The sequence below is a fragment of the Acinonyx jubatus genome, chromosome B3 (assembly GCF_027475565.1).
Source record: "Acinonyx jubatus isolate Ajub_Pintada_27869175 chromosome B3, VMU_Ajub_asm_v1.0, whole genome shotgun sequence".
Taxonomy (NCBI): domain Eukaryota; kingdom Metazoa; phylum Chordata; class Mammalia; order Carnivora; family Felidae; genus Acinonyx; species Acinonyx jubatus.
In genome coordinates, this window is record NC_069386.1 from 48,164,771 (window position 1) to 48,191,145 (window position 26,375).

Genomic DNA, 26,375 nt, shown 5'->3' on the forward strand with positions numbered 1-26,375 from the left:
GGTGGATTAAAAGGAAAAAAACCCCTCACATATGACAATAATTCTTATTATTTGTACATGTCATCTTTTTTTTTTAAATCTGTTTTCATTTTTTACAATAAAATCAACGACAGAAGTGCTTAGTCTTGCGTTAAGGCAGTACAATCTTGATTATTCCTGTAAATCTATCAGGTGACAAAAGATGGGCATACTAATCTGAAAAGATCTGGAGATAGGGAAAATTTGAATTTATAATTTGTAAGCATTTGCCAGTGGAAATAAAGAAGTTAAACAGTAACAAAATGTGGGCTTTTAAAGCTTGTTTTCATTGAATCACTTTGAGTACCATGTATAATATGTCTGATATTTTGGATTATGCTTACTTTTGTTTTATTTTCTATTATGGATATGTCTGTTATGCATGGATAAGAAGCACATTATTTAGCCCACATTTGGTTTTCTGTCATAAGGAAAGGGTCACATTGGTCTTCTATAGGAATATTCTATGTTTGCAATGATCAGTCCTGAAAAATTGAGATTTAACCTCAACTCCAAGTGTCCATTAACTGTTAATAAAAGCTCCATTCTAAAGCTTTTTGTTTTTCAAGCTATAGTAGTCATATTTTATTTCCTTAGATTGTTCTTTGGAGCTTTGCTTCCTCCTCAAATTCCAAATCCTTTTCACTATTTTGTACTTTTTAATTTTGTATATTTTGTGTATTGTGTTGCCTCAATATCTTACTAGATATTTGGGTCCATGTACTGGACATAAGAAACATAATTGATTAACATGTTTGAGTTACTAACTGCTTCCACGGTACTGTAGTCTAGGCTGTGTAGTTGTATTCTTATCCAAGTTAAATAAACATTTAAAAAAGCTAGGTGAGTATGAACTGCTAAGATCCTAGAGCAGTAGTTTCTGACATGTAAAGAACATGAACACAGCAGCAAGGCCTGTTAAGCCCAGGATATCTTAAAACAGAAAATGCAGACTCATCTAACAATGCAGAACTACTAGAGGCTGGATTGTTTGCATGTTATGTGTGGTTAGGTGAGGAAGTTGCCATAATGTATGTGATAACTTCTATTTTCAAGAACTTCCTTGTGGCAGTTTTACAGTTTTGACTAGATTAAAACAATTTAGAGATATGAATGTGTTTCAAAGGATATGTCCAATGTATTGCATCAGATAAACTTGAAAAAAGTTTACAGTTTGAGTTCTAAGATGAAACTTAGCCCTATAATGTGAGAAGGATTGCATTTAACTGGTAAGTTTAGGGATTTTCTTTTTTTAAAAAAGGGCTTCTGGTGTGTGTTTAAAGAAGGGCCAGTAGGGTTTTCTGAAGGAAGTATTAAAAAATGAGTAAAGTGAGTCAAAGATTTTCCTCCTTCATTACAGTAAATCAGAAAGCTAATTTTTCTTTAGTGTTTGTCCATAAATCACAACCCTAAAACCTCTAGTTCATGTTACCAATGTGATGACATGTAAAAAGAGCATTGGATTGGGAGTCAGGATGTTTAATGTTGAGCACATAATTTATGAATCTCTTTCGTTTCCCTGTGTACATTGTACATAATAGCTGGTTGCATTACTTCTTAGGGTATTTGTGAAGATTAAATCAGATATGAAAAAGACATTACTTTGTAAGTGGCAGAGTGATCTATGCATGCATAGTATTATTGGTCTACATAAAGTAACATTTACATAAAAATATATTATGCATTTGAAGTGTGATGATAATGTGATAATGTATTTTTTGACAGGGAAGTTTGATGGAAAATGTCAAATGGGGTATTACTTTGATATTTTGGTAGAACTTTTGGCTTTTTCTAGGTTGAAGGAAACCTGGCCCTTGTCCTGACTGTGACTTTGCACTCTTCTGCATTAAAGGTCCTGAAACTTTAGTGTGCTTTTATGGTTGGGCTTTTAATTTTGGTTTTGATTTTTTTTTTTTAATTGCACATCATATCATTCTAACTTCTAACAGTAGGAAGTGGATGTTTTTAATGTTCTAAATGTGTTTAATGTTCTAAAATGTTGGTTTAAGTTGATTTCATAACAGGCTCCTAACAGTGAGCTTACAGTGTATATGAAATTGTAGGTCCTCTGAGAGATACATTGCATGTGTAAGCCTTGGTCTTTCAGAAATAGTTTACAGCTTAGACACCTTCTTGGGAAATCAGCACTGCCTATTATAGCATCTGACCATTGAGATTAACTTCAGTAAGATGGACATATAGAATATGAAAGCAAAAAAGTCTTTTAGAAACTTTTTAAGGACTGTAAGTAAAATATATATGAAAGTGAAAGGCAAAGAAATACATTATGTATCCTGGGTTGGTAACAGCTGTTTATATGATTAGTTGATAACTCAGTATCTTTACTAATATTTTCTAATATTACTACTAAAAAGTAACAATGGATGTATATTTAATTCTATATTTTTTAAAATGGAAAACAAGAAAAGTGTAAAATCCCTTTGTTTTTCATAAAATTAGGACAAAGAAAAAGTATAGATATATGATGAATATTTTTTAACAAGCAAAAATAAATTATTTTTTAAAAAATTTGAGAATAAAGGAGAACAAAAAGACAAAACCCAACAGTTTTATTTATGTATTTATTCATAAAAGGGAAAAAGGGGCCACCAGAGGCTCATGGTCCCCAAGTGAGTATGGAGCCTGGTCAAGTTTATGTATTTATTGGCTCTTTTGGGCTCTTCCAGAATTAAGATATAACAATCTCAGATTTTTTTCTTAGAATGAGAATACTGGTGAAGGGAATGTTTACATGCTAACAGACATCTTAATTTCATCATAGTGTTTGAAGTTTGAATTCATAATGTTTACCCCATTTCAAACTTTTTATCAAAGGTGTGGCTTCTTTTAGATTGAGGCAAAAATAGAATACTTTTATCTTTGAATATGGCAGTAGTTGCTTTTGTTTCCCTGTTACATCATAGAAGGAAATTTGTGAAGAAACTGTGTATTGATTCACTTCTTAGAGAATTTATTTTCTAGATCCAAAGGTTAATCATGTGTACTCTGCTGTATATATAACAGTGTTGGTGCCTCTTTTTGGATGTGGATAATGTGAAATTACTACTCTGTTCTAGAGTTTTTCCCAGATACCTATTTTTAGTGATAGATTTCAGTGTTTTAAATGAAATTCCATTCCATTAGAACTAGGAGAGGGTTACTTACAAAGATCGGTTATGTTTATCTTTGCATCCACTCACATGATGAATATAGTAACCAAGAGTCAGGGCAGCCATAGGACCCACATCTTAATGGTGTAATTATTGCACTGTGGACTCATCAAAGCCCTGAGTAATGCTGTCTTTTCTAGTGTCAGTTTTCCACAGTAAACTTCTCATACCTCAGATAGTAAACATTTTTCTATGACTCCCTTAAGCCCTTTAACTTGTTTTGAAGAAACTGGTCATCCAGAAGATGATTGGATTTGTATCAGTCATATACTATGCTTAAAATTGGGTTTGTCTTTTCATTTTTTTTTTTCAGCGTTTTTTATTTATTTTTGGGACAGAGAGAGACAGAGCATGAACGGGGGAGGGGCAGAGAGAGAGGGAGACACAGAATCGGAAACAGGCTCCAGACCCTGAGCCATCAGCCCAGAGCCTGATGCGGGGCTCGAACGCACGGACCGCGAGATCGTGACCTGGCTGAAGTTGGACGCTCAACCGACTGCGCCACCCAGGCGCCCCTGTCTTTTCATTTTAAAAAAGTGTTTATTTTCTGCTGACTATAAAGGTAATAATGGTCTTTGAAAATTTAGCAGATATATTACATATAATTTTAATTTTTTTAGATTTGAAAGATACTCTGAAATTTTAATGTCACACATAGGTTAATATAAATAGCATTTTGTTATACATATTATTCTGTCTCGCTTTTTTTAATGATACCTCTCCATGCCAAGGCATGTTGATCTACTTGATCTTTTATTGGCTGTGTTAATTATAGATGCTACAAATTTTAATTTTAATAAATTCATTCTTGGTGGGCATTTTACTTTCTAATTTTATATTGTAAAAATTACTCCGTCAACCATTCTTACACGTGTGTATATATATATTTTTAATTTTTAAACAATTTTTTAAATGTTTATTTTTGAGAGAGAGCTTGTGTGTATGTGCGCACACAAGTGGGTGAGAGGCAGAGAGACAGAGGGGACAGAGGATCTAAAGCAAGCCTGGTGCTGACAGCAGAGAGCCCCATGTGGAACTGGAACTCACAACTGTGAGATTATGACCTGACCCAAAGTTGGAGACTTAACTGACTGAGCCACCCAGGTGCCCCTTGTGTATATATTTTCATACTCATGTTAGCATTTCTGTCAGATAAATTCCTAGAAATGAAATAAATAGGAAATGAAATGGAATTGGTGGGTCACAGGTTTTCTGCCTATCAGTGAAAGGAGGGGTGCCTGGCTAGCTCAGTTGGAAGAGGATGTGGCTCTTGGTCTCAGAATCATGAGTTCAAGCCCCACATGGGATGTAGAGATTACTTTTAAAATTTAAAAACATCACTGAAAGATAACAGTATACACTTCCCCTGTGTGCAATGCCTATTTCCCGATATCTTATCCAACCTGCTAACCTGTTTAGTCTTTGTTAATTTGTTAGGCATTAAAATAATCTTGTTTCTCTTTTTACACTACTTTATGTGTTTTAAAAATTGCTTGAGCATGTTCCTTGCTAAATTTTCCACGCAGTGCTTTAACCTTTTTTCTTATTGGTTATTGGTGCACTTGAAGTGTTTTGAAAACTCTTGCATACATGTCTCAGATATTTTCCCAGTATATCATTCATTTTTACATATTGTTACTTTTGGCAAACAAGTGTATATTTTTATATAATTTCCTTTACAATTTCTGGGTTTTGTGTAAAGCTTAGAAAAAGATAATCTTTTTTTTTTTTTTTTTTTTTTTTTAACATTTATTTATTTTGAGACAGAGAGGAACCTGAGTGGGAATGGGCATAGAGAGAGGAAGAGAGAGAATCCCAAGTAGGCTCTGCACTGTTAGCACAGAGCTGTATGCGGGGCCCAAACTTGTGTGAACTGTGAGATCATGAGCTGAGTTGAAATCAAGAGTTGGATACTTAACCGACTGAGCTACCCTGGTGCCCCAGAAAAAGATCATCTTTACCTCTGGATTATAAAGCTGTTTTCCAATTTCTTTGATTCTTTTTGTTGTTTCATTTTGTACATTTAAATATTTAGCCCTATTTTACCAGGTGGTCTTAAAAGTTTTAAGAAGCTGTATATTAATAATGCTTATCTTTTACAAGGGAAACAAAAGATGACATTGAAAGTCTTTTGTAACATCATGTTTATGAATGTGGAGGTTGTGTTCCTGAATGATGCAACTTGGCAAAAACTGAGTTTTTTCCTTTGGGATGCAGGATAGGGAGAACAATGAAATTTGCTTTCTTTTTTAATTTGGAAATATTTTATATGAAAGTGGCTGTATTTCTGTGTCTCTTTGATTCTCTACCTTCTACATCAACAGTGGGAAGCTTCTGTGCTGTGTTGTGAGCATCCAGAATGATAGCCAGCATGAAAGTGGCTGTATTTTTGCGTCTCTTTGATTCTCTACCTTCTACATCAACAGTGGGAAGCTTCTGTGCTGTGTTGTGAGCATTCAGAATGATAGCCAGCATTTAGTTCCATATTCAGAATTGCCTGTCAAATTTTTTGTTCCTTGATGCTTTTGGAAAGCCACTTAGTTTTGGCCTTTGCTTGCTGAAAATACGTTGCAAGATTTATCGGCTGTAACAGTTTAAAAGTCCTACAGAAACTTAGTCTTTTCCTTTTTCTTTTCTTTCTTTTTTTTTCCTAAGTCTTTTTCAAATAAAAGGTTTTCCTGACCATTCTAGCCAGTAAGCCTTGAAATCAACTTCCCCTAGGGTAGTACTTCTGCTTCCAATAGCACAAAGGCTTACTGGCTGAACTGGTCTCCTAAGCTAGGTTTATTTATTGCTAGAATTTGGGGACCAAAATGAGGTCGACACTGTAGATGGTAAAAGTGTAAACTGACCCATCACTTAAGGTTAGACTACTTTGAAAAAAGAAAGCAAATACAGTGGAGAGTTCATTCCTCCCACAGTGAACCTATTGAAGACTACTTAGTTCCTGAAAGAGATTTCTCACCATCTAACTACAGAAATATTTATGTCAGTGTAACTTTTTAAAATGTGAATCTGCCAAATTACCATAAAGTATAGTGACAGAACCATCTTTATTAGACACTAAAAGCCTTAGATGACTTTTTTCTTGCATCACTCTTTTTCATTGATGATAAAAAAACCCATCAACAACTTAAACATCCATTAATAGGATAATAAACTATGATAAATATAACACTACATTTTTTAGTCATTAAAGTCATTTTTGAATAATTTTTAAACATTAAGAAGTTTGTTAAACAGCTAATTGGAAAGAGTAAAGTAGGATACTTTTTGACCCCAATGCTTATATAAAATGTTTGGAAGGATATATCCCAGGTACATTTACAATTTGCAGGTATTTTCAGACCACAATACTATGAAACTGAGAATCAACCACAAGAAAAAATTGGAAAGACAACGAATACTTGGAGATTAAAGAACATCCTACTAAAGAATGAATGGGTTAACCAAGAAATTAAAGAGGAAATAAAAAGTACATGGAAGCCAATGAAAACGATGACACCACAGCCCAAAAGCTCTGGGATGCAGCAAAGGCGGTCATAAGAGGGAAGTATATAGCAATCCACGCCTTCCTAAAGAAGGAAGAAAGGCCACACATATACAACCTAACCTTACACTTTAAAGAGCTGGAAAAGGAACAGCAAATAAAACCCCAAACCAGCAGAAGACAGGAAATAACAAAGATTAGAGCAGAAATCAATGCTATCAAAACCAAAACAAAAGAACAGATCAGTGAAACCAGGAGCTGGTTCTTTGAAAGAATTAACAAAATTGATAACCCCCTAGCAAGTTTGATCAAAAAGAAAAAGGAAAGGACCTAAATAAATAAAATCAAGAATGAAAGAGGAGAGATCACAACCAATACAGCACAAATACAAACAGTAATAAGAGAATATTGTGAGCAATTATATGCCAATAAAATGGGCAATCTGGAATAAATGGACAAATTCCTGGAAACATATAAACTACCAAAACTGAAACAGGAAGAAACAGAAAATTTGAACAGACCCATAACCAGTAAAGAAATCGAATTAGTAATCAAAAATCTCCCAAAAAACAAGAGTCTAGGGCTGGATGGCTTTCCAGGGGAATTCTACCAAACATTTATAGAAGAGTTAACACCTATTCTTTTGAAGGCATTCCAAAAAATAGAAATGGAGGAAAACTTCCAAACTCATTCTCTGAGGCCAGCATTACCTTGATTCCAAAACCAAAGACCCCACTAAAAAGGAGAGCTACAGACCAATTTCCCTGATGAACATGGATGCAAAAATTCTTAAGATACTAGCCAACCGGATCCAACGATACATTAAAAGAATTATTCACCATGATCACGTGGGATTTATACCTGGGATGCAGGTCTGGTTCAATATCCGTATATCAATCAGTGTGATAACATCACATTGATAAAAGAAAGAATAAGAACCACATGATCCTCTTAGTAGATGCAGAGAAAGCCTTTGACAATATACAGCATCCTTTCTTGATAAAACCCTCAAGAAAGTAGGGATAGGAGGATCATACCTCAAGACCTATGGCTAATATCATCCTCAGTGGGGAAAAACTGAGAGACGGTCAGGAACATGACAGGATGTCCACTCTTGCCACTGCTTTTCAACATAGTATTGGAAGCCCTAGCCTCAGCAATCAGACAACACAAAGGAATAAAAGGCATCCAAATCGGCTAGGAGGAAGTCAGACTTTCACTCTTCTCAGGTGATGTGATACTCTATATGGAAAACCCAAAAGACTCCACTAAAAAACTGCTAGGACTGACCCGTGAATTCAGCAAAGTCACAGGATATAAAATCAGTGCACAGAAATCAGTGGCATTTCTATACACCAATAATGAATCGGCAGAAAGGGAAATCAAAGAATTGATCCCATTTATAATTGCACCAAAAACCATTAAAAAAAAACCATAAAATACCTAGGAGTAAACCTAACCAAAGAGGTGAAAAATCTTTTTTTTTTCTTTTTTCATCATTCCAAAAGGATTTAACTCCGTGGTCTGTTAAATGAAGTTGTGCAATGGTGATGGAAAAATCAGTTTCAGAAGATCCTCAACGCCTTTTTCTGACCTCCTCCATGTTTATAGTATTGGGGGAGAAACCTAACTGCATTATTTGCTGAGCATTTATTATTATTATTATACCATTTTATAATTATACCATTATTATTTTTAACGAGAGGGGGTTCTTTCCTGATCCTTTGTGGGGCATCCTGAAAACTGAAAGCAGGGAGAGAAATTACTTGTGGTCTGCTTTATTGTTGCATGAGAAAAGCTGGGAGAGTGAGATCCAGAAGCTGGAAAATTAATAAAGCAAAGATTCTCTCTTGGGCCTCAATTTCACTTCGGTGTAAACTACTGTAGGGTATATATTATCCATGGATAACAACACTGAAAACTATAGAAAGCTCTTGAAAGAAATTGAAGAACACACAAAAATGGAAAAATATTCCATGCTCATGGATTGGAAGAACAGACGTTAAAATGTTGATACTACCCAAAGCAATCTGCATATTCAATGCAATCCCTATCAAAATAACACCAGCATTCTTCACAGAGCTGGAACAAACCATACTAAAATTTGTATGGAACCAGAAAAGACCCCGAATAGCCAAAGCAATCCTGAAAACAAACAAACAAACAAACAAACAAAAAAACCTAAGCTGGAGACATCACAATTCTGGACTTTAAGATGTATTATAAAGCTGTAATCATCAAGACAGTATGTTACTGGCACAAAAACAGACACACAGATCAATGGAACAGAATAGAGAACCCAAAAATAGATCCATAAACGTATGGCCAACTAATCTTTGACAAAACAGGAAAGAATATCCAATGGGATAAAGACCGTTTCTTTAGGAAATGGTGTTGGGAAAACTGGATAGTGACATGTAGAAGAATGAACCTGAATCACTTTCTTACAGCATATACAAAAATAAACTCAAAGCAGATGAAAGACCTAAACGTAAGATAGGAAACCATCAAAATCCTTGAGAAAGCAGGCAAAAACCTCTGACCTTGGCTGCAGCAACTTCTTGCTCCACATGTCTCCAGAGGCAAGGGAAACAAAAGCAAACATGAACTATTGGGACTTCATCAAGATAAAAAGCTTCTGCACAGCAAAGGAAACAATCAGCAAAACTAAAAAGCAACTGATGGAATGGGAGAAGATACTTACAAATGCCTATCAGATAAAGGGTTAGTATCCAAAATCTGTAAAGAGTTTATCAAACTCAACACTCAAAAAACAACCCAGTGAAGAAATGAGAAAGAGACATGAATAGACACTTTTCCAAAGCCAAGACATCCAGGTGGCTAACAGACACATGAAAAGATGCTCGACATCACTCATCAGGGAAATAAAAATCAAAAACACAATGAGATACCACCTCACACCTGTCAGATGCTGGTGAGGATGCAGAGAAAGGAACCCTTTTGCACTACTGGTGGGAATGCAAACTGGTGCAACCACTCTAGAACACAGTATTGAGTTTCCTCAAAAAATTAAAAATAGAACTACCCTACAATCCAGCAATTGCAGTAAGTATCCAAGTGATACAGGTGTGCTGTTTTGAGGGAGCACATACACCCCAACATTTATAGCAGCGCTATCAACAATAGCCTAAGTATGGAAAGAGCCCAAATGTCCACTGAAGGATGAATGGATAAGATGTGGAATATATATACAATGAAGCATTACGTGGGAATCAAAAAGAATGAAATCCTGCTGTTTGCAACAACGTGGATGGAACCAGAGTGTATTATGCTAAGTGAAATTAGAGAAAGAAAATCTCTTCCACTCATGAATGGTGGAATTTAAGATACAAAACAGATGAACATAAGGGAAGGGAAGCAAAAATAATATAAAAACAGGGAGGGAGACAAAACACAAGAGACTCTTAAATATAGAGAACAAACTGAGGGTTGCCAGAGGGGGCATAGGTAGGGGGATGGGCTAAATGGGCAAGGGGCATTAAGGACACTGGTTGGGATGAACACTGGTGTTACATTAGGGGATGAATCACTGGATTGTACTTCTGAAGTCAATGCACTGTATGCTAACTAACTTGGATATAAATTAAAAGTAAAACTTAAAAAATGAAATTTGCAGCAAATATAAACTGTATGTACCACCACTGTTGAGGAAGATTTTCTTTGCCTGTTCCTTTTATTGCCTTTGTACATGCTCTTCATTTTGCCTGAAATACCCTCCCCATCTTATCTGCATGTTTTGCTTCTGTTTGTACTCACCTTGCATTTTGCCTAATCAAAACCTGTTTCAAGCTCCTAAATGATAATATTTAAAACAAAAGGATTTAGAACAGTGTCATATAGTTGATGTTTAATAAATATTTGCTGAATGAACGTGAATGAATGAATTTATCTTGTTGCCACAGGGCTGAAGCACCTTATTGAGGTAGACAAAATAGAAGAAGGTAACACAGGTAGAAGAGAAAAATGAGACAGAGCATAATGGTAGGAATTATGAAATGGAACCAGGGATGAAGATATTCCTCTACTCAAAATATACATTATGAGGTCTATATTATTTACCAAGGCTAGGTATCAAGAGGGAAAACTCTTCAGTTACTGAAGCCACCTGTTCAGGATAAGCTCAGTTCTTCTAACACTAAAGTCAGAAATTTCTACTGATTTTTTTTGTAAAGAAGATGCTTGAAAATGTAGTGAAGTATGTGCTTACTAACAATTTCAAGGAACAAGATAATGAGTTCAGTAGGACTTTTTTAAAGTGACTCTTGGGGTGCCTGGGTGGCTCATTCGGTTAAGTGTACAGCTTTGTTCCAGGTCATGATCCCATACTTCGTGGGTTCAAGCCCGGTGTTGGGCTGTGTGGTGACAGCTAGGAGCATGGAGCCTGCTTCGGATTCTGTGTCTCTGTCTCTCTGCCCCTCCCTTGCTTGCACTCTGTCTCTGTCTTCCAGAAATAAATAAATATTAAAAAACTTTTGGAAAAAAAATAAAGTGACTCTTAATGTACATCAGTGGCATCACAACAAAGCAAAATTGATGTTGGTAATGTTAAGGTGTGGCACTTTTATGAGGGCTGTCTGTGCTACAGAGTTAGAGTAAAATGCCTTTGCGTAGATCTGAACTAGACTTCACTGTCTTTACGACTTAATTGAGAGCATCCTCAGTATTACACCAGGAAGGCTGGTCTCCTGATAGATACAAGAGTATTGTCTCTGACTGCTGAAAGTAAGATGAAGTGATACAGAAGCCAGCTCCAGCTGGAGACTTTCATTTTTTACAATAGATTTTTGCTATGCTTTTGTAAGAGGTCTTTTTAGAATTGAGAAGTACAGTAACATGGTCAGACCACTGGGGTGATGTGGCATTAGGTTTCATCAAATTTTCTTTCCTTGCTGCTAGAGACTTCATTTGGAAGTTGAAGAGTGGGTGAAATTGGTAGATGATAATGGATTTCTTAAGCTTTTCTGTTTTGACCTCTTCACTGTGGTAGGTAGTGATTTTAGTGGCTCTAAATCCCTTTTGAAAATACACAGCATTAAAAAAATACTCATAACTATGCTCAGTTTAACACAGGCAAGTTTAGGGGTGGAGCTAAAGTTGAAGCTCTTTATCAAACAAAGCCTTGAACATAATACTAACAAGCAGAGTAACTCAAGGAAAAAAGTGACACAAACTACATTAGGCAAGTTGTGCTAAGAAGACGTAAATGCTGAAGACTCAGGAGTAGAGACCATTGTGTCAGAAACTGATCTAGGAAAATTTCATGGAGGAGAGCTGAGCATTAAGTATAGAAATGAGAAGAAAGGAGGAGGAAAGCATTCCAGGAAGTGTAACTTGAGTAAGTGAAGACATGGATGAATGAGTGTCCATTCTGTATTCAGGAGACATAGTAAGTAGATTACTTTGACCAGGTGAGATAGTTCAGGAGGGAGACTTAAGTGATTCCCAGATAGTGAAAGTTTCTGAATTTCTCTGTAAAGGGTTTGACTGTTTGTAGAGAATAGTTATTCTCAAGGTCAGATTGGAGTAAGTATTGTATGTAACCTGCCGTCAGTTTCATCTTTGCCTGTATATAATTGTTTTGGGTGTTTATATTTGTTTATGAAGGGAGTAAGAAAAGTGTTGAAAAATGGTACTAGAGAAAGTGACAAGTACCATAATAATTAAAACAGCATTGGTACAGGAATATAGATCAGTGGAACAGAATGGAGACTACAGAAATTGATTCATAAATGTATAGAACTTAAAAAAACATTTTTTTTTAATGTCTATTTTTGAGAGACAGAGTGACAGTGGGGGAGGGACAGAGAGCAAGGGAGATACAGAATCCGAAACTGACTCCAGGCTCTGAGCTGTCAGCACAGAGCCTGATGCAGGGCTTGAACTCACGAACCATGAGATCATGACCTGAGCTGAAGTTAGACACTTAACTGACTGAGCCACCCAAGTGTCCCTATAGAACTTTACATAATAAAAACTGGCATTTCAAATCATAGAAAAAGTATGAAATTTCCATAATCGGGATATTTTCTCACACCAAAAGGGAAAAAAATCCAGATGTATAGATTTAAACAGTTAAATGTAAAGCCCAAACTGAGAAAGTCCTAATAGAAAATATAGGAGAATAGTTTTGTCATCCTTGGATTAGGAAAGACTTTTTAAGAGCAAGCAAGATATATAATATAGGTGTTCTAAAGAACACCCTGTTCTCCATCCTCTGTATTTGACTGCATAAAATTTATGATAGAAGGTATTTTTTAAAAAAAGAAGCATTTTAGAAGAAAATATTTGTGAAGGGTGTAATAGTGAATTATTTTGTGACCCAATTTAAAGAACTTCAGATCAATAAAGATAATCCAATAAGAAAGTGAACATAAGAACATGAGATATTCTACAGAAAAGGAAATAAGGATAGTCAGTAAACATTGGGAAAGATATACAACCCCACTAAGTTATCTGGGGAATGTGCATTAAAATAAGATAGTTTTTGCTCAGGAGATGATCAGACATTAACAATGGTTGTTAGCCTTTTGAGGTTATGGAGAAATAGTTGCCCTCATATTTTGGTAGGAGACTTTCCCTAACCTTACCTAATCTTATTCTGATCCCTATCCTCCAATCCCTACATTCAGTTTTCCCCCTTCGTGCTTTATTTTTCTCCACAGTTATTAGCCACCAACTGACTTACCATATATTCTGCTTGTGTGTAGCCCTAGAATATGAACTCTTCAGGGAAGGTCCTGGTGTTTTGCCACCCTGCTGTGCTGTATCCCCATCACTTGGAATAATTCATGCATGGCACATAGTACTTGCTCAAGAAGTATATGCTGACTCAATGAATGAAATACTTATGTTTCAGATCAAGATAGGCTCATTTAAAATATTTCTGAAGAGTTGTTATTGGAGAAAAAATTAAATATAAAGGATGTTTAAAAATTTTTTATTAGTTGGGATGTTGGATCCTCTTCCCTTTCTCATGATGAAGTCTGGTTTAAAGCAGGCATTTTGATATCCTTTTGGGGAGGTGAAAGTTCCAGAGCCTTTGAAAAACATTAAAAAAATTTTTTTTAATGTTTATTTATTTTTGAGACAGAGAGAGACAGAGCATGAACGGGGGAGGGGCAGAGAGAGAGGGAGACACAGAATCGGAAGCAGGTTCCAGGCTCCAAGCCATCAGCCCAGAGCCCGACACGGGGCTCGAACTCACGAACCGTGAGATCGTGACCTGAGCTGAAGTCGACGCTCAACCGACTGAGCCACCCAGGCGCCCCTGAAAAACATTTTTGAAATGGATTCTTGAAAGCTATCTAGACTGCCTTAATCTTTGATCCCACTTACAGCACAGCAGCACTTTTGAGACCTTTGCTGACAGCCCATTGGTTGGCTTACATTGGAATTATAGACATGTGGGAGAATAATGTTCCCATTCTTCTCCATCATGTCTAATTCTAGAAGATAGGGTGATAGGAAACCTTACCCTTTTCCATAGTAAAATGTAGCTACTCAGAAAGGATAAGGGGCATCATCATATCAGGTAACACTCAATCCAGTTATACTTTCTGAGATAAAATTAACGTTGCTGTTATTACTTTTGCCAACTGTCACCTGAAGTGTTTTACGTCTTTAGCCCATAATTCCCCTAAACTCAGTCTCCAGCTTCCTGCTTGATGTTTCCACTTGGATGTGATAATCGCTGTCTCAAATTTAACATGCCCCAAAATAGTTCACCAGTTTTCTTTTCATAACCTACTGCTTTTGAAGTCTTTCCTGTCTCAGTGGCAATTTGGTTTTTGTATTTGTTTAGGCCAGGACTCCTCTCTCACACTCTATATTCAGTATATTGGGAAGTGTCGTTACTTAGCTGTACCTTCAGAATATATTTGTGTTATCTGTCCACTTCTGATTGTCTTTATGGCTACCACCCTGGTCCAAACTACCATAATTTATCAGCTGGATATTGTAGCTTTGTAAATGATCTTCCTGCTTCTGCCTTTGCTCTCCCCCACAGTGCTGTCTAAAGAAGGCTACCAGAATGTTTTCTTTCTTTCCTCAAAAATTTTCTGTGACTCTTACTTTAACTCCGAGTAAAAAGCTATAAAGTCATAGGATCTATAAGGCTCTACGTGCTTGTTAGCCCTCTGTCCTCATCTTTTCCTGCTTTCTTTTCAGGCCACTCTTCTCTACCACACAGGCCTCATTGCTGTTCCTCAGAGATGGAGGCAGGCTTCATTCCAACTTTGTACCTGCAGTTTGGTCAGAAATGCTCTTTCCCCAGTTAACCGCATAAGGATTGTCTCACCTATTCAAATATTTGCTCAAATATACTTTTCTTAATGAAGCTTTTCCTGACTATGTTTTTAAAAATCAGTCCCTTCCAACTTTGGATTTTCTGTACTCCTCTCTTGTTTTTCTTCATAGTTAGAAATATAGCATCAAATATACTGTGTATTCTAGCTGTTTATGTATTTATTGAATGTCTCCATTGTGGAAGATGAAATGCACAGTATAATTGATGATTTTAATTCAGGCTATTGCAATATAGAGAAAGTTCATTAATGAGAAACATCTCAAAGAGAGAGGAAACCAAGGGGTTTTATAAGGGCAAGTAAACAAGGGAATCATGAGGAGAGGTGGAAGTGACTCTTAACCTGGGATTTGTGAGGGAAGGTTGGTCCTTTTGCATTTAGTCATTTGTCAGAAGACAAAACAGGACTGGGAGATTTTTCAGTGTTCCTTGCTTTCCTCCATCACAGGGCTCAGATGCATTTCAAAATACTCAACTATGAATAGAATTCAAGCCCCAGGAGGCAAGACTCCTGTCTGTTTTGTACTTTGGTGTATGGTATTTTCAATACCTAGCAAGTGCCTAGATACTTGATAAATGTTGAACAGATGGGTAAAGGAATGAATTTAAAATGGTAATCACCTTAGGCCTCCTGTCTGCTGAAGAATGTGTAATTATACCCATGTAGAATTGGTCTTTCTGCTGTAAGTAGCTTCATAAATGAGATGAGACTCCATGGAGTAAATTTACATCCTATCATCACCAGCTTGTGCTGTATTCTCTGGTGATACCATGTGCTTGTAATACTTACTGTCAAATTCTCTTCAGTAGAGTTCTACATACAAAATCTTAACATATTGCGAGGTGAGAGAGTCCATTTAAACGATGTCTCCTATTCTGGAATCTCTTATTATAGACTTTGGGTTTTATCTGGAAGGCAGTGGAGACTAATTTTAAGTGATTTGAGTAGTTCAAATGATTAGATTTATGTTTTTGGATAAACTTAGTGTAGGCAGCCTTGTAAAGGAGTGACTGGAAGGGAATTGATCACATGTTAGAGATCCATGAGGGAGCTGTTACCTTAACTGAAGTGGGAAATGATGAAGTTGGGGTAAGAGTGGATTTTGGGGTCAAGGTGAAGTTTTAGCTATCCTAAATCTAGGGGTTGATATTTTGTGGCTTTTCCTTATAGCCAGATTGTTTTTGGCTAATGCTGTTCTCTGAGATAGCAAAAATAGGAAGAACAGCAGGAAGATGATTTTAAGTCTTGTAGATGTTATATTTGAAATGCCCAAGAAGCCTAAGCAATGGGAAATGTATGACAAAGAAACTACTCAAGACTGAAAGGAAGCCTGGGTCTAGAAAAGTGCTTCAAGTTTATCATCTTCATAAAGTACCTTAACTTTATAACTTTGTATGATTATTTATGCCTTTGTAACTTCCCATAAACTGCGTATTTCTAAATTATTAGTAATGCTCTTAAAATGGGAGGAGTTTGTGCCTTTACCTTTGGTCAAAATAATGGGAGAGGAACCTCATGGGTCCCTCCAGAATTTTGATTTCCTTGAACAGTTTAGACTTGTGTTACTAACTGCATCATCATCCAGCAATCTGCCTTTCTTCTTTTTGAGTACCTAATATGTGTCAAGCACTGTGCTTGTGTGTTGGGATTATATAATAGGCAAGTAAATAAGCAATTACAGCACAGCATTCTCTTAAGTGGTAGATTAGGGAAAATACTAGTCTTTGGGGATGAGATAGGAAGGACAGGCACAGGAGTTTGGGTTGAGGTAAGGGGCTAGGGAACTGATCAGAATATCTGCAATGTCAAGCCTTTTAGGGTATCAAAGTCTGAGCAAAGAGGGAATGAATGGAGTGAGGATGAGATGCTAGAGATGAAACATTAGATATTCAATACCTTTGGGCATTACCCTGAAGACAGTATGAAAATCTTAGCATGTTAAAGGAATAATATAATAATATTATCATCTTAGGAAGGTCACTGACGAATGAGGAGGTTCATATACAATGGCACCTTTTAGAGTCAGTGTATTTAGGGTGGGGCTCAGTTTTTAAAATTTTGCTTTAATTGCAGTGCACCCAACTTTTTGAGAATTGCTGACTTAAGTGGGTTCTTTAGTAAGGCTCTGAATTCTACTTAACCAAACTGTTTCTCTGGTGTTATGTCCAGTAGGGAATCTTTTTTTCTCATTTGGACTGGATGTCAAATTTGTCCTTCCTTCCAGATGAGTAAACTAAGAATTAAACTGGGGCCTGATTTAATGGGGCTCCTTGATTTGAAAATCTCAAATATGCTCAAGTTGTTCCAGTTTAGCAATGTATATAACTTTATTTTGAAATGTTGGCTGTTAATTTGAACACCTGAGCTACTAGAGTACTTTGTTAGAAAACGAAAGCTAGGAACTACCTGTTTAAAAGAGCCGTTTAAATGGAAATTACCTAGAGAAAAGTAGGAGATATGTACACACTAAATATCTCTGGGTTTGGTAATCAACCCACAAGTTTTGGAAGATTATTAAGAAAGTAAAGCACTGGTAAGTCTCAGAGGTGAAATGAAGCAGTATTGAGAACGTGGGTTATAAAGGAGGTTAGAAGCTTTCACAGGAAGGAAGAATGTTTAGGCTTCAGGTAGTTTTCTTTATCCTACTTCTTATTCCATGGTTTTTCCAACTACCCAGTCACTTAAACCAGAAACCTGGGAGTTATCCTACCAACACTCTCTCCCTTCTGTATTTGGTTATTAAATCCTTTAAAACAAAAATCTTTGATGTCTTTTCAAATCTTTCCTAACCCTGTCCTTTCTTTGTTCCTTTCCATTCATGAATCCTGGTTAAATGTATACTCATCTTCTCCAGGGAGTATTGCTCTGATGGCTTGCATCTCCCAGGTCTAGGGCTCTTTAATTGCTTGCTACCTCATCTTAATATATGCACTTTTAAAGATTCATACCTGATTTCTTTTAACATTCCACTCATGCTAGATTAATTGCCTTGCTTAGAACTTTCATATTTAGTTTTTTTCTGCCTTTGTTTTTGCTCTGTAATGCTTTTTCTGTTCTTTTGGGACATCCAGTGTCATCTCTAAAGGGGAAACAACTTTATTTTTTTGTGAAATCTCTCAACTTTTAAATTTTGGCAACTAATTCAGTTAAAACTTGCTGTCTCCCATGTCTAAAAAACATTGTAACCTCATAAAGACTTCTTTGACCATTCCTCTTTCCTCCTGTGAAGTTAATTGCTCAGTTTTTGTGTAGTCTCATATGTCAGCTCATAATTTTCAAATTGTTATAAAAGAATTCAAGTACAAATAGTAATGTATCAAAGTTTTTTTTTTTTTAAACTCATAAAAACTGGTTCAATGAGGAATTGGGAATTGTATAATAGCTTAATATGGAGTGCTATAGCCTTTGGGGTAATCTTCTCTACTGGAATAGTTTACCTTTACATTTATGGAGTTATAAACTGCCTGGGCCCTAATCGGTTGTAAGTAGGAAATCAAATAATCAGGTGACTTACTAGAAAATGCTCTAGCATGACAGTATAAGTCACACAGTCATCTTTGTATCTCATTTTAGGTTTTGAGTAATTTGTCTGAATACATGCTAATTTTTATATTATTAGTGGCCAAGCACCTCTTTATATTTTCTCATTTTAAAATGTTAATTTTTCCAGCATCACTAATAGAAGATTCAGACCAATATTTTTTGGCCTGTTTGTAAATGAGCACTGTTTCCATATTGAACTATCTGCATTAGCGTTCTGTTAGAAATGCTAATTCAACTTGAATTTAATGTGTTCTCAGTGTATGTACAATAATAGCATTTATAGGACTTAAATATGTTGAACAAAGTCAGTAAAATATCATTTGATTAGCTTGGTTTTGAAGTTTAAATAGGAGTTTCAGGTAGAAAGGGGAGAACAAACCAGGTAGAGTGACCAATATATATACTGCTTTAGGACTTGAGTCTGGGTTATTGTCAATGACCTCAAGTTTCTAACCCATTTCTGGTCTCCCCCTTCCCCCTGCTTTATTTTAATTCAGGTGGAGTATTGCTGACATAGTTATTTTCATAAAAACTGTTTGATCGTATTCTTTCCCTGCTTGAAAAATCTATATTGCTTCATGTTGCCAACACAATAGACTTCATTTTGCTTGGTCTGGGAGCTCTTCCGCTATTTGGTCTCTCAACCCTTGATTTACTCACAAGTCAAATTGGCTTCTCCTTTCCCTTCAGTTCTGCCTGGCCAAATCCTACATTTTCTTTCAGACTTTATTTCTTTATTCCAACAATATGACTGTCCGTATAGTCTAACTGAGGAGGTTCTCTTGTCTTAAAAGTTTGGTTGTATTTGTTCATAGAAATATGCAGTTATATGCCCTGTATGATAATTCTGTGGGTGGGTTGTCTCAGTTTCACCTGGAAGGCAGCAAGCCACTTTTCATACTAGATCACATGTAGTGCTTCCTATAGAATTTTTAAAAATATACCCCACATGTCAATATATTTTTATATTTGTAGACCTGAAAAATGTCTGAAAATTCCAGTGACAGTGATTCATCTTGTGGTTGGACTGTCATCAATCATGAGGTATGCTATTTAATACGTCAATATATGAGGTATGCTATTTAATACCTTAATATTTAATATGCTATTAATACTTTTAATGCTATTTAATACAAATAAGGCAATTTGTAATATTACAGTGTTAGTGGTGTAAGCTGGGCTTTTTGAAGGCCATTATTTTTTTATGTTGAAGCCTAAGGTTCCATTGTCCATAGCTTGGACACTTTTGCACCCATATTAAACTTCATTACTGAAAACTCTTAACGAGCAGTATCTTTTGCATTATAGTACATTGCTTTCCTCAGCTTTGAGACATTAGGCAAATATTTATTGAAGGTTTATTATTGTGTAGGGCCTGCACCTTACTTACATTCTCATAGAATTGTAAACAACCGTCTGTGGTATAGATTGTTTTCATTCTCATTTCATAGTTGAGAAAACTAGAGATTAGAGAGGTTAAGTAATTTGGCCAAATTTTATAACTAGGAAATGCTGGCTGCATTAAAACACACCAGAAAGGAGCATGGAGAACATATGTTCTACTTTTGGTATGCTATGTTATGTTATGTTATGTTATGTTATGTTATGTTATGTTATTAGCAGAACTTGACAGAAACAAGGCTATGGCCAGAACTCTTTAAAAAAATGAATATTCTTACAGAAGTATGATGTTATATGACTAGTATATAATAAGCATTAATTTCTTTTCCACATTGGTAATATATGTTCATTGTAGAAAAATCATAAAATATTGATAAATAGAAGCAATAAGTTAAAAGTCATCTATATTTAAAGTTTTAATGGATTTGTCTACAGTTTTCCTATTTGTTTTTAGGATCTCTTAAGGCTTGACTTGTTTTCCTTGACTAATAAAAGTTTTAAATGGTATTTTTTATAATTACTTTGATAATTTAAGGCTTAGACAGTTGGTTACTCCTGTCTTCTAAAAATCACTATTAACCAAAGAAGGATTTTTTTTTTTTCTGTAGTATAGTTGGAAAATTTAATAGCAGCTGTACCAATTGAGATTGGGGTGGTTTCTTTTTTAAATAAGTGACTTTTCTGTTTTTAACCTGTTTTATACAAAGCTTAGATCAGCTCCCATAGCAGCAACTTTTCCTTCAAGGATAATTAACATTATAGGAACAAGGAAGCTGTGGGAGTCTTACTTAGGATTCTGCATTGTGAAGCAAGGCAGGAAGCCTCTAATGCACTTAGCCAAGTGTGTCAGTAGGGTGCTTCTGTTGGAGATAATCTTGTCACAGAGTAGATCAGATTCGTATTTTCATCCCTCTTCCCTCTGTATCTAGTTATCCAGTTCTACTCTTTCTTGCTAATGTCTCTTACATGTGTTTCCTTTCCTTTTCCATTGCTACCATTCTGTTTTAGGCCATTCTGTTTTGTGTCCCTTGCAGTCCCCAATTCAGCCCTACCCTGTTTCTGTCATTTCCCTACCACTTTAGGCATTCCTAGAGTCTTAACATTCAGAATTCTCCTTAGGACTAAACTCAAAACCTACTCCTTTAATGAATTCTTTTAATTTTTGCTGTTTTGAGTTATGTATATTAGGAGAACTTAGACCTTTCAGTTTCATGGATCAGTAAATCACAAAAAATTGGGAGAGGAGGGGCATGAGGATAGGTAGAATCAACTTAGTGGTTAACTTTATTTTACTAATTAAGATATGAGAAAAAACTGTAAGATCCACTATTTTCTTAAAGAGAAGGTAGTTGACATCAAAATAGGGAGGACAACCTTGGAAGAATAAAGAATAATCTAAAATTTTATAGAGAAAATTTACTCCATCAATTCTATAGATACATTTTAATCCTTGCCTTTAGACTTTTAGTTCTGCATTGCCATAGTAAATAGTTGTTTGCATGTGGAAATTTCTCTGAATAGGTTGCAAATTTGAATTTTGGAATTGAGGTTTTTATACCTCATAACACATGGCAAAGTGCCTTGCATAGTACCTTCGTAAATGTTGAGTAGAAGTAAATTCATAGAAATAGCAAAGCTTAAAAACCTACCCTCTGTGATCAAATTAATTGCTTGGGCTTATAAAATAGAGTACAGCATTTGACTTTTGGCTGACTTCTCTTAGAATCTAACCCTGTGATTCCATTCTGCTGTTTCCCTGACATAGGCCATTATGGACTAAATTGAATAAAAGGTAGTCAGATTAGATACTGTTCCCTTTGAAGTATGGCAGCATCCAGGACTTTTAACAATGGAAGCATCTACATGTAGTGAAACCCAGCTTTGGGCTTGATTTGGTAGACATATAACTGATGATCATTTTTTCCCTAGGGGTCTGATATAGAGATGGTGAATTCTGAACGTGGCACAGCCAGTGACAGCTGTGAGCTTGCTCCAGAATGCACATCTTTAGAGCAAGAGGAGCTACAAGTATTGCAATCAGAGGAAGGAGGTACGATGTTAAAAGGAGTCTGATTTTATTTTTTTTAAATAGGATGTGTGAACAATACTTGCATTCTTTCTAGTCAGGCAGCCTTTCTGGCTAATCAGATACGGTCACTAAATGACTAAAATTTTCCTGTGGATTGGGTAGTGACACCAACCAGTGGTTTATTTGCAGCTGTAGTATGTATTTCAGCCTCCGTATAAACTCTTTGATAATGCAAGTGTAACCAGTAACTAAACACTACTAATTTTAAGACTAGTGATGTACAAAATACAAGAGATTTACTAAACTCTTTTTTAGTTAGCATCACACTTCAAATTACTTTTGGTAAGAGGTGGTAAAAAAAGGCATTTAACTGCTTTACTCTTCATTTTTAAATGACTTCTTAAACAGTTTTAAAAAATTGCATTAAAATGTAAATAGAACATATTCTCCTCAGGAGAATAAAGTGGATGCGTCATGTCTAGAAGTAATGATGGTTTATACCTGTTAATCTTGTTTTCAGCCTGTGTATTGATTATTCTCATTTGAACAGTGATCCTCATCTTTGATAGGTCAGATTTTTCTCCCAAGAAATACACATACTCACATATGTAAAAGTATTTCCAGACTTCCTTGGGAGTTCTTGGACCCAAGTCCACCTTTGCTGAAAGACTTAATTTCAGATTAATACTCTATTAGGGGCTATGTAACACATACAGATGGCAAAGTTTTTCTTTTTCCTCCTCTGTTTTTTTTGGAGGGACTAAATTCTATGAGAAATACACACATTAATGACAGAAAAAAATGATGAACAAAACAAATTTTAAGTCACCCTTAATTCTTTTTATCTGGAGATAACTGCTATACATAAAAATTGATAAAATTAATAATAATCTTCTTAAATTAATGTAATAAAATATGCAAATGCATATAATGTTTGGTATATGTTCTTGGCTGTGCATAAAATTTATGTTTATCATGTATTATTTTAATATTTTTAACTTCTATGAAAATTTTATAGCCTTTTGTATGAAAAATAGAATTGTATGAACTCTAGGGGTTTTTTTGTACATTTTTTTCTTTTAGGAGTTTCTTATAAAATATATCTCCTGTAGTGACATTTTGTTTTTCTGTGTTCTTTTGAATCCTTATTTTTTATAGTCCTTTTCATGGCAAAGAACTCATAATTTGAAGCTGTAGTTTTGTTTGTTGAGTTACCAGGTATTGACAGTCATTAGAATAGTGCTACTTTTAGGAATTCTGAATAAACTAAGAGTTCAGGAAATGTACCATCAGATGTCTGAAAAATGTTTTCCCATATTAACAGATTTTTACAAACACCTTAAATTTAGTACTTTGGTATTGTACAGTAGAGATTATGTTGTTTACTTAGAGATTGTATTGTTTTTTTAATAGAATTTAAATGAGTTCAGTTCGGTATCTAAAATTATCCTCTGACAATTTCAAATAATTATATTTGAAATACAGAGATGTTTTTAGCAACAGTAGAGTGATGTTATGATTGTATATGACATTTCATTAAATCCACTTACAAAATTAGGAATAGATTTTATGTACTCAGATTATAATATATGTGGCCTATAAAAAGTCAGTTAAGTATAATTGATTGAATTGATCTTTGCTTTATATCAGAGAGTAGCCAAAATGGCACAGTGTTAATGGGAGAAACTGCTTATCCAGCTTTGGAGGAAACGAAGTCGGCACTTGAGGTAAACATATGTTTTACTCTGTGGATATATGGTAAGCAATATTCCTTAGGGAATATTAAGGAATAATTAAGGTTTCCCTTTCTAGTTATACTTTTATTCCTCTTTGAATTATGCAACATTTATTAAAAATTTTGAGATTCCACAGATTGGTCACTTTTGTGATTAGCGTTAGCTTCTGTTTCAACTCTTAAGTGAAATGCCTTTTAATTTACAAAAGTAATTTCTTGGAAATGTGTGAAAGATCTGTTCATTTACTCTCTAATATAATTTTACTTTGAAGTAGATTACATTCTTGAATTATACTGAGAAATTAAGTTATTAGGACTGATCTCTAAAAATGAAGATTCGTTTTTAAATTTGAGAACAAACAAAATCTTGTTTTTTGGTGTTTTACTTGACTTCTAGATAAAACTAGTTTATATGATTTTTACATGGCATAGCTATTGAAATTTATTACATATGCAACCAGAGAAATTTGTAATCAGTCTTTTACGGGCTTCCTGACTATAGAATTATGCTCGAATAAACCCATGGAACTGGTGAGAAATGAATCCTCTTTTCCATGGTCCTTGTGTTTTAAAGGTGAGCTTTTTAGTTTCTGTAGCCCATGAAAATTAGGCAGCAGTTTGATCTAATTCTGACAGAGATAATCGTCAAGGGGGTTGATGGTGTTTTCAATCTGAAAGATGAGTCTACTCCTGAGTAATCTTTGTCTTTTGGGCAGGGCTCATATCTTTTATTTTAAGCCTAAATTACCATAGCACTTAGTACTGTTGTACACTTTGAACTGCATAGAAAACATAAGGCTCTTAAATAATTGTTAAATTTACTGTTTTTAAAATTATTCCTCAGAGAGAAGAAAAGTCGTCAGAAGACCATGTCTATTTTGGAACTGTCAGTGATGATTCTGATATTGTTACCCTTGAGCCACCTAAGTTAGAAGAAATGGGAAATCAGGAAGCTATAATTGTTGAAGAAGCACAGAGTCCAGAAGACTTTAACATGGGCTCTTCTTCTAGCAGCCAGTATACATTCTGTCAGCCAGAAACTGGTAAGAACTGCGTAAAGAATACACTGATGACAGACTTAAGTTCTCCTATGACCACCTTTTATATATATAATGGTCAAGTTTTTAATATATTTGAGATTTTTTTTGTAAAACCTACTATTAAATCTGGTGTTTTCTTACATTGTAGGACTTAGAGTACAATTGCTATAACAATAAATAACAACATCTTTTATTAAGTGAAAGATGAAAAAAATATCTTCAAGGAGATTTGTTACTGTCTGAAACACTCAAATGCATTTGATACATTTTTTAGATCTTTAAGGGTGGGAGATTGTGCCATTGTAACTAAAAACAGGAGAAAGTTAAGGTTTCTACTTACTTACAAATTTTATATTCTAGAAATAAGCTTATTAATTGAAGTCTTTTAGATTCTTTCAGTTATTAATCATTTAACAAACATTTATTGGATGCTACTATGTGCTAAACAGGGTTCAAAGAGCTGGCAGCACAGCAGCATCCCAAAGCCTCTGACCTTTGTATCTTTCATTTTAGAGTGAGTTATGAAAGGTTCCTATTTTAAGTCATATTATTAATGCAGTTCATGCCTACTGTTCAGATAATGATTTGGAAGTTAAAATGTGAGTTACTGAGCTAATTCCTTTCTATATTTCTTTGGCTCATTTGGAGGGATGTATATAATAACGTCTTTTCACATGGACATAAATATTTAGACACAAAGTTACTGGAAGATAAACAGACCTGGAATTAACTCACACTTATTAACCAATAACTTGAGCAGTAGCTCAAGGATGAATTGTGGGAAAGACAAGTTGGTGCACTGCTAAGGGATTCCAAAATGTCCTAATTTGATGGAAAAATAGGGACGTGTCTATTTTGGATCATTTTCTTAGAATTTACCATTCTTTAATACTTAACATTTGCCAGAATCAGACAAATGGAATTTCTCTTATTCCACTTTAAGCTAAAAAAATGTCAAGTTGAGATTTTTAGCTATCTCGTTTAATGGTGAGTTATTTTCAGTTAGTGTACAAGAGCTTTTCATTCAAATATTTAAATACTCAACTGGCATTCTTAGTGGTGGTCAGCCTTTGCCAGAATGTATACGTAGTACATTTATTACAAGGACTAATGAAATGATTTTAGAACCTTTTTTGTTCATCAGATTTTATTTTGTTTAAATCCAGGATTCATGCTGTATTCAAGTAGTCTTCTTTCTTTCCATCCTTCCTTTTTTTTGGAAAACTATAGATGCTGGTTTAATTTGAGAATATTCATGGGCCAGAAAAAGTAGTCACATTGAAGCAGGAGTAGCAGAAGAGTCCAATCAGACATCTAAGAAATTGATGCTATAAACAATTTTTCTCAGGAATTTGGACACTTCAAAGCACATTATTCTAGTTTTTATCTCCATTCTGAACTTGGACTTCTTGGGGATTTTACAGTTTCAGTTAAGAGAAATATTTTATTAGGAGTATTTTTATCCATTGCTATCTCTCTGAAAGGAGTAAGTTATTTCAATAAAGTATTACAAAGTAATAAGAAAAAAGGACATTTTGGATTACGTTGAAAATACTATATAGAAATCCATTGCTAAGAGTCTTGTTTTCTCTCTCTTATCTCCTATTTTTCTTGGTTTAATTCCT

At 35.1% G+C, this 26,375-nt stretch overlaps 1 protein-coding gene across 5 annotated transcripts in view; it reads left to right on the forward strand.

The window, feature by feature from the left end:
- CCPG1 (cell cycle progression 1) overlaps positions 1-26,375 on the forward strand; it is a 42,317-nt gene that overhangs the window by 1,614 nt on the left and 14,328 nt on the right. For all 5 annotated transcript variants that reach the window (XR_008299160.1, XR_008299161.1, XM_027067294.2 and 2 more), the window contains exons 2-5: positions 19,521-19,589; positions 21,876-21,996; positions 23,626-23,702; positions 24,555-24,753. Coding sequence is in view for 3 of the 5 variants with exons in the window: in XM_027067294.2 (XP_026923095.1) it covers positions 19,530-19,589; positions 21,876-21,996; positions 23,626-23,702; positions 24,555-24,753 (457 nt within the window). In the remaining 2 variants the exon portion in view is untranslated. The remainder of the gene's footprint in view (positions 1-19,520; positions 19,590-21,875; positions 21,997-23,625; positions 23,703-24,554; positions 24,754-26,375) is intronic.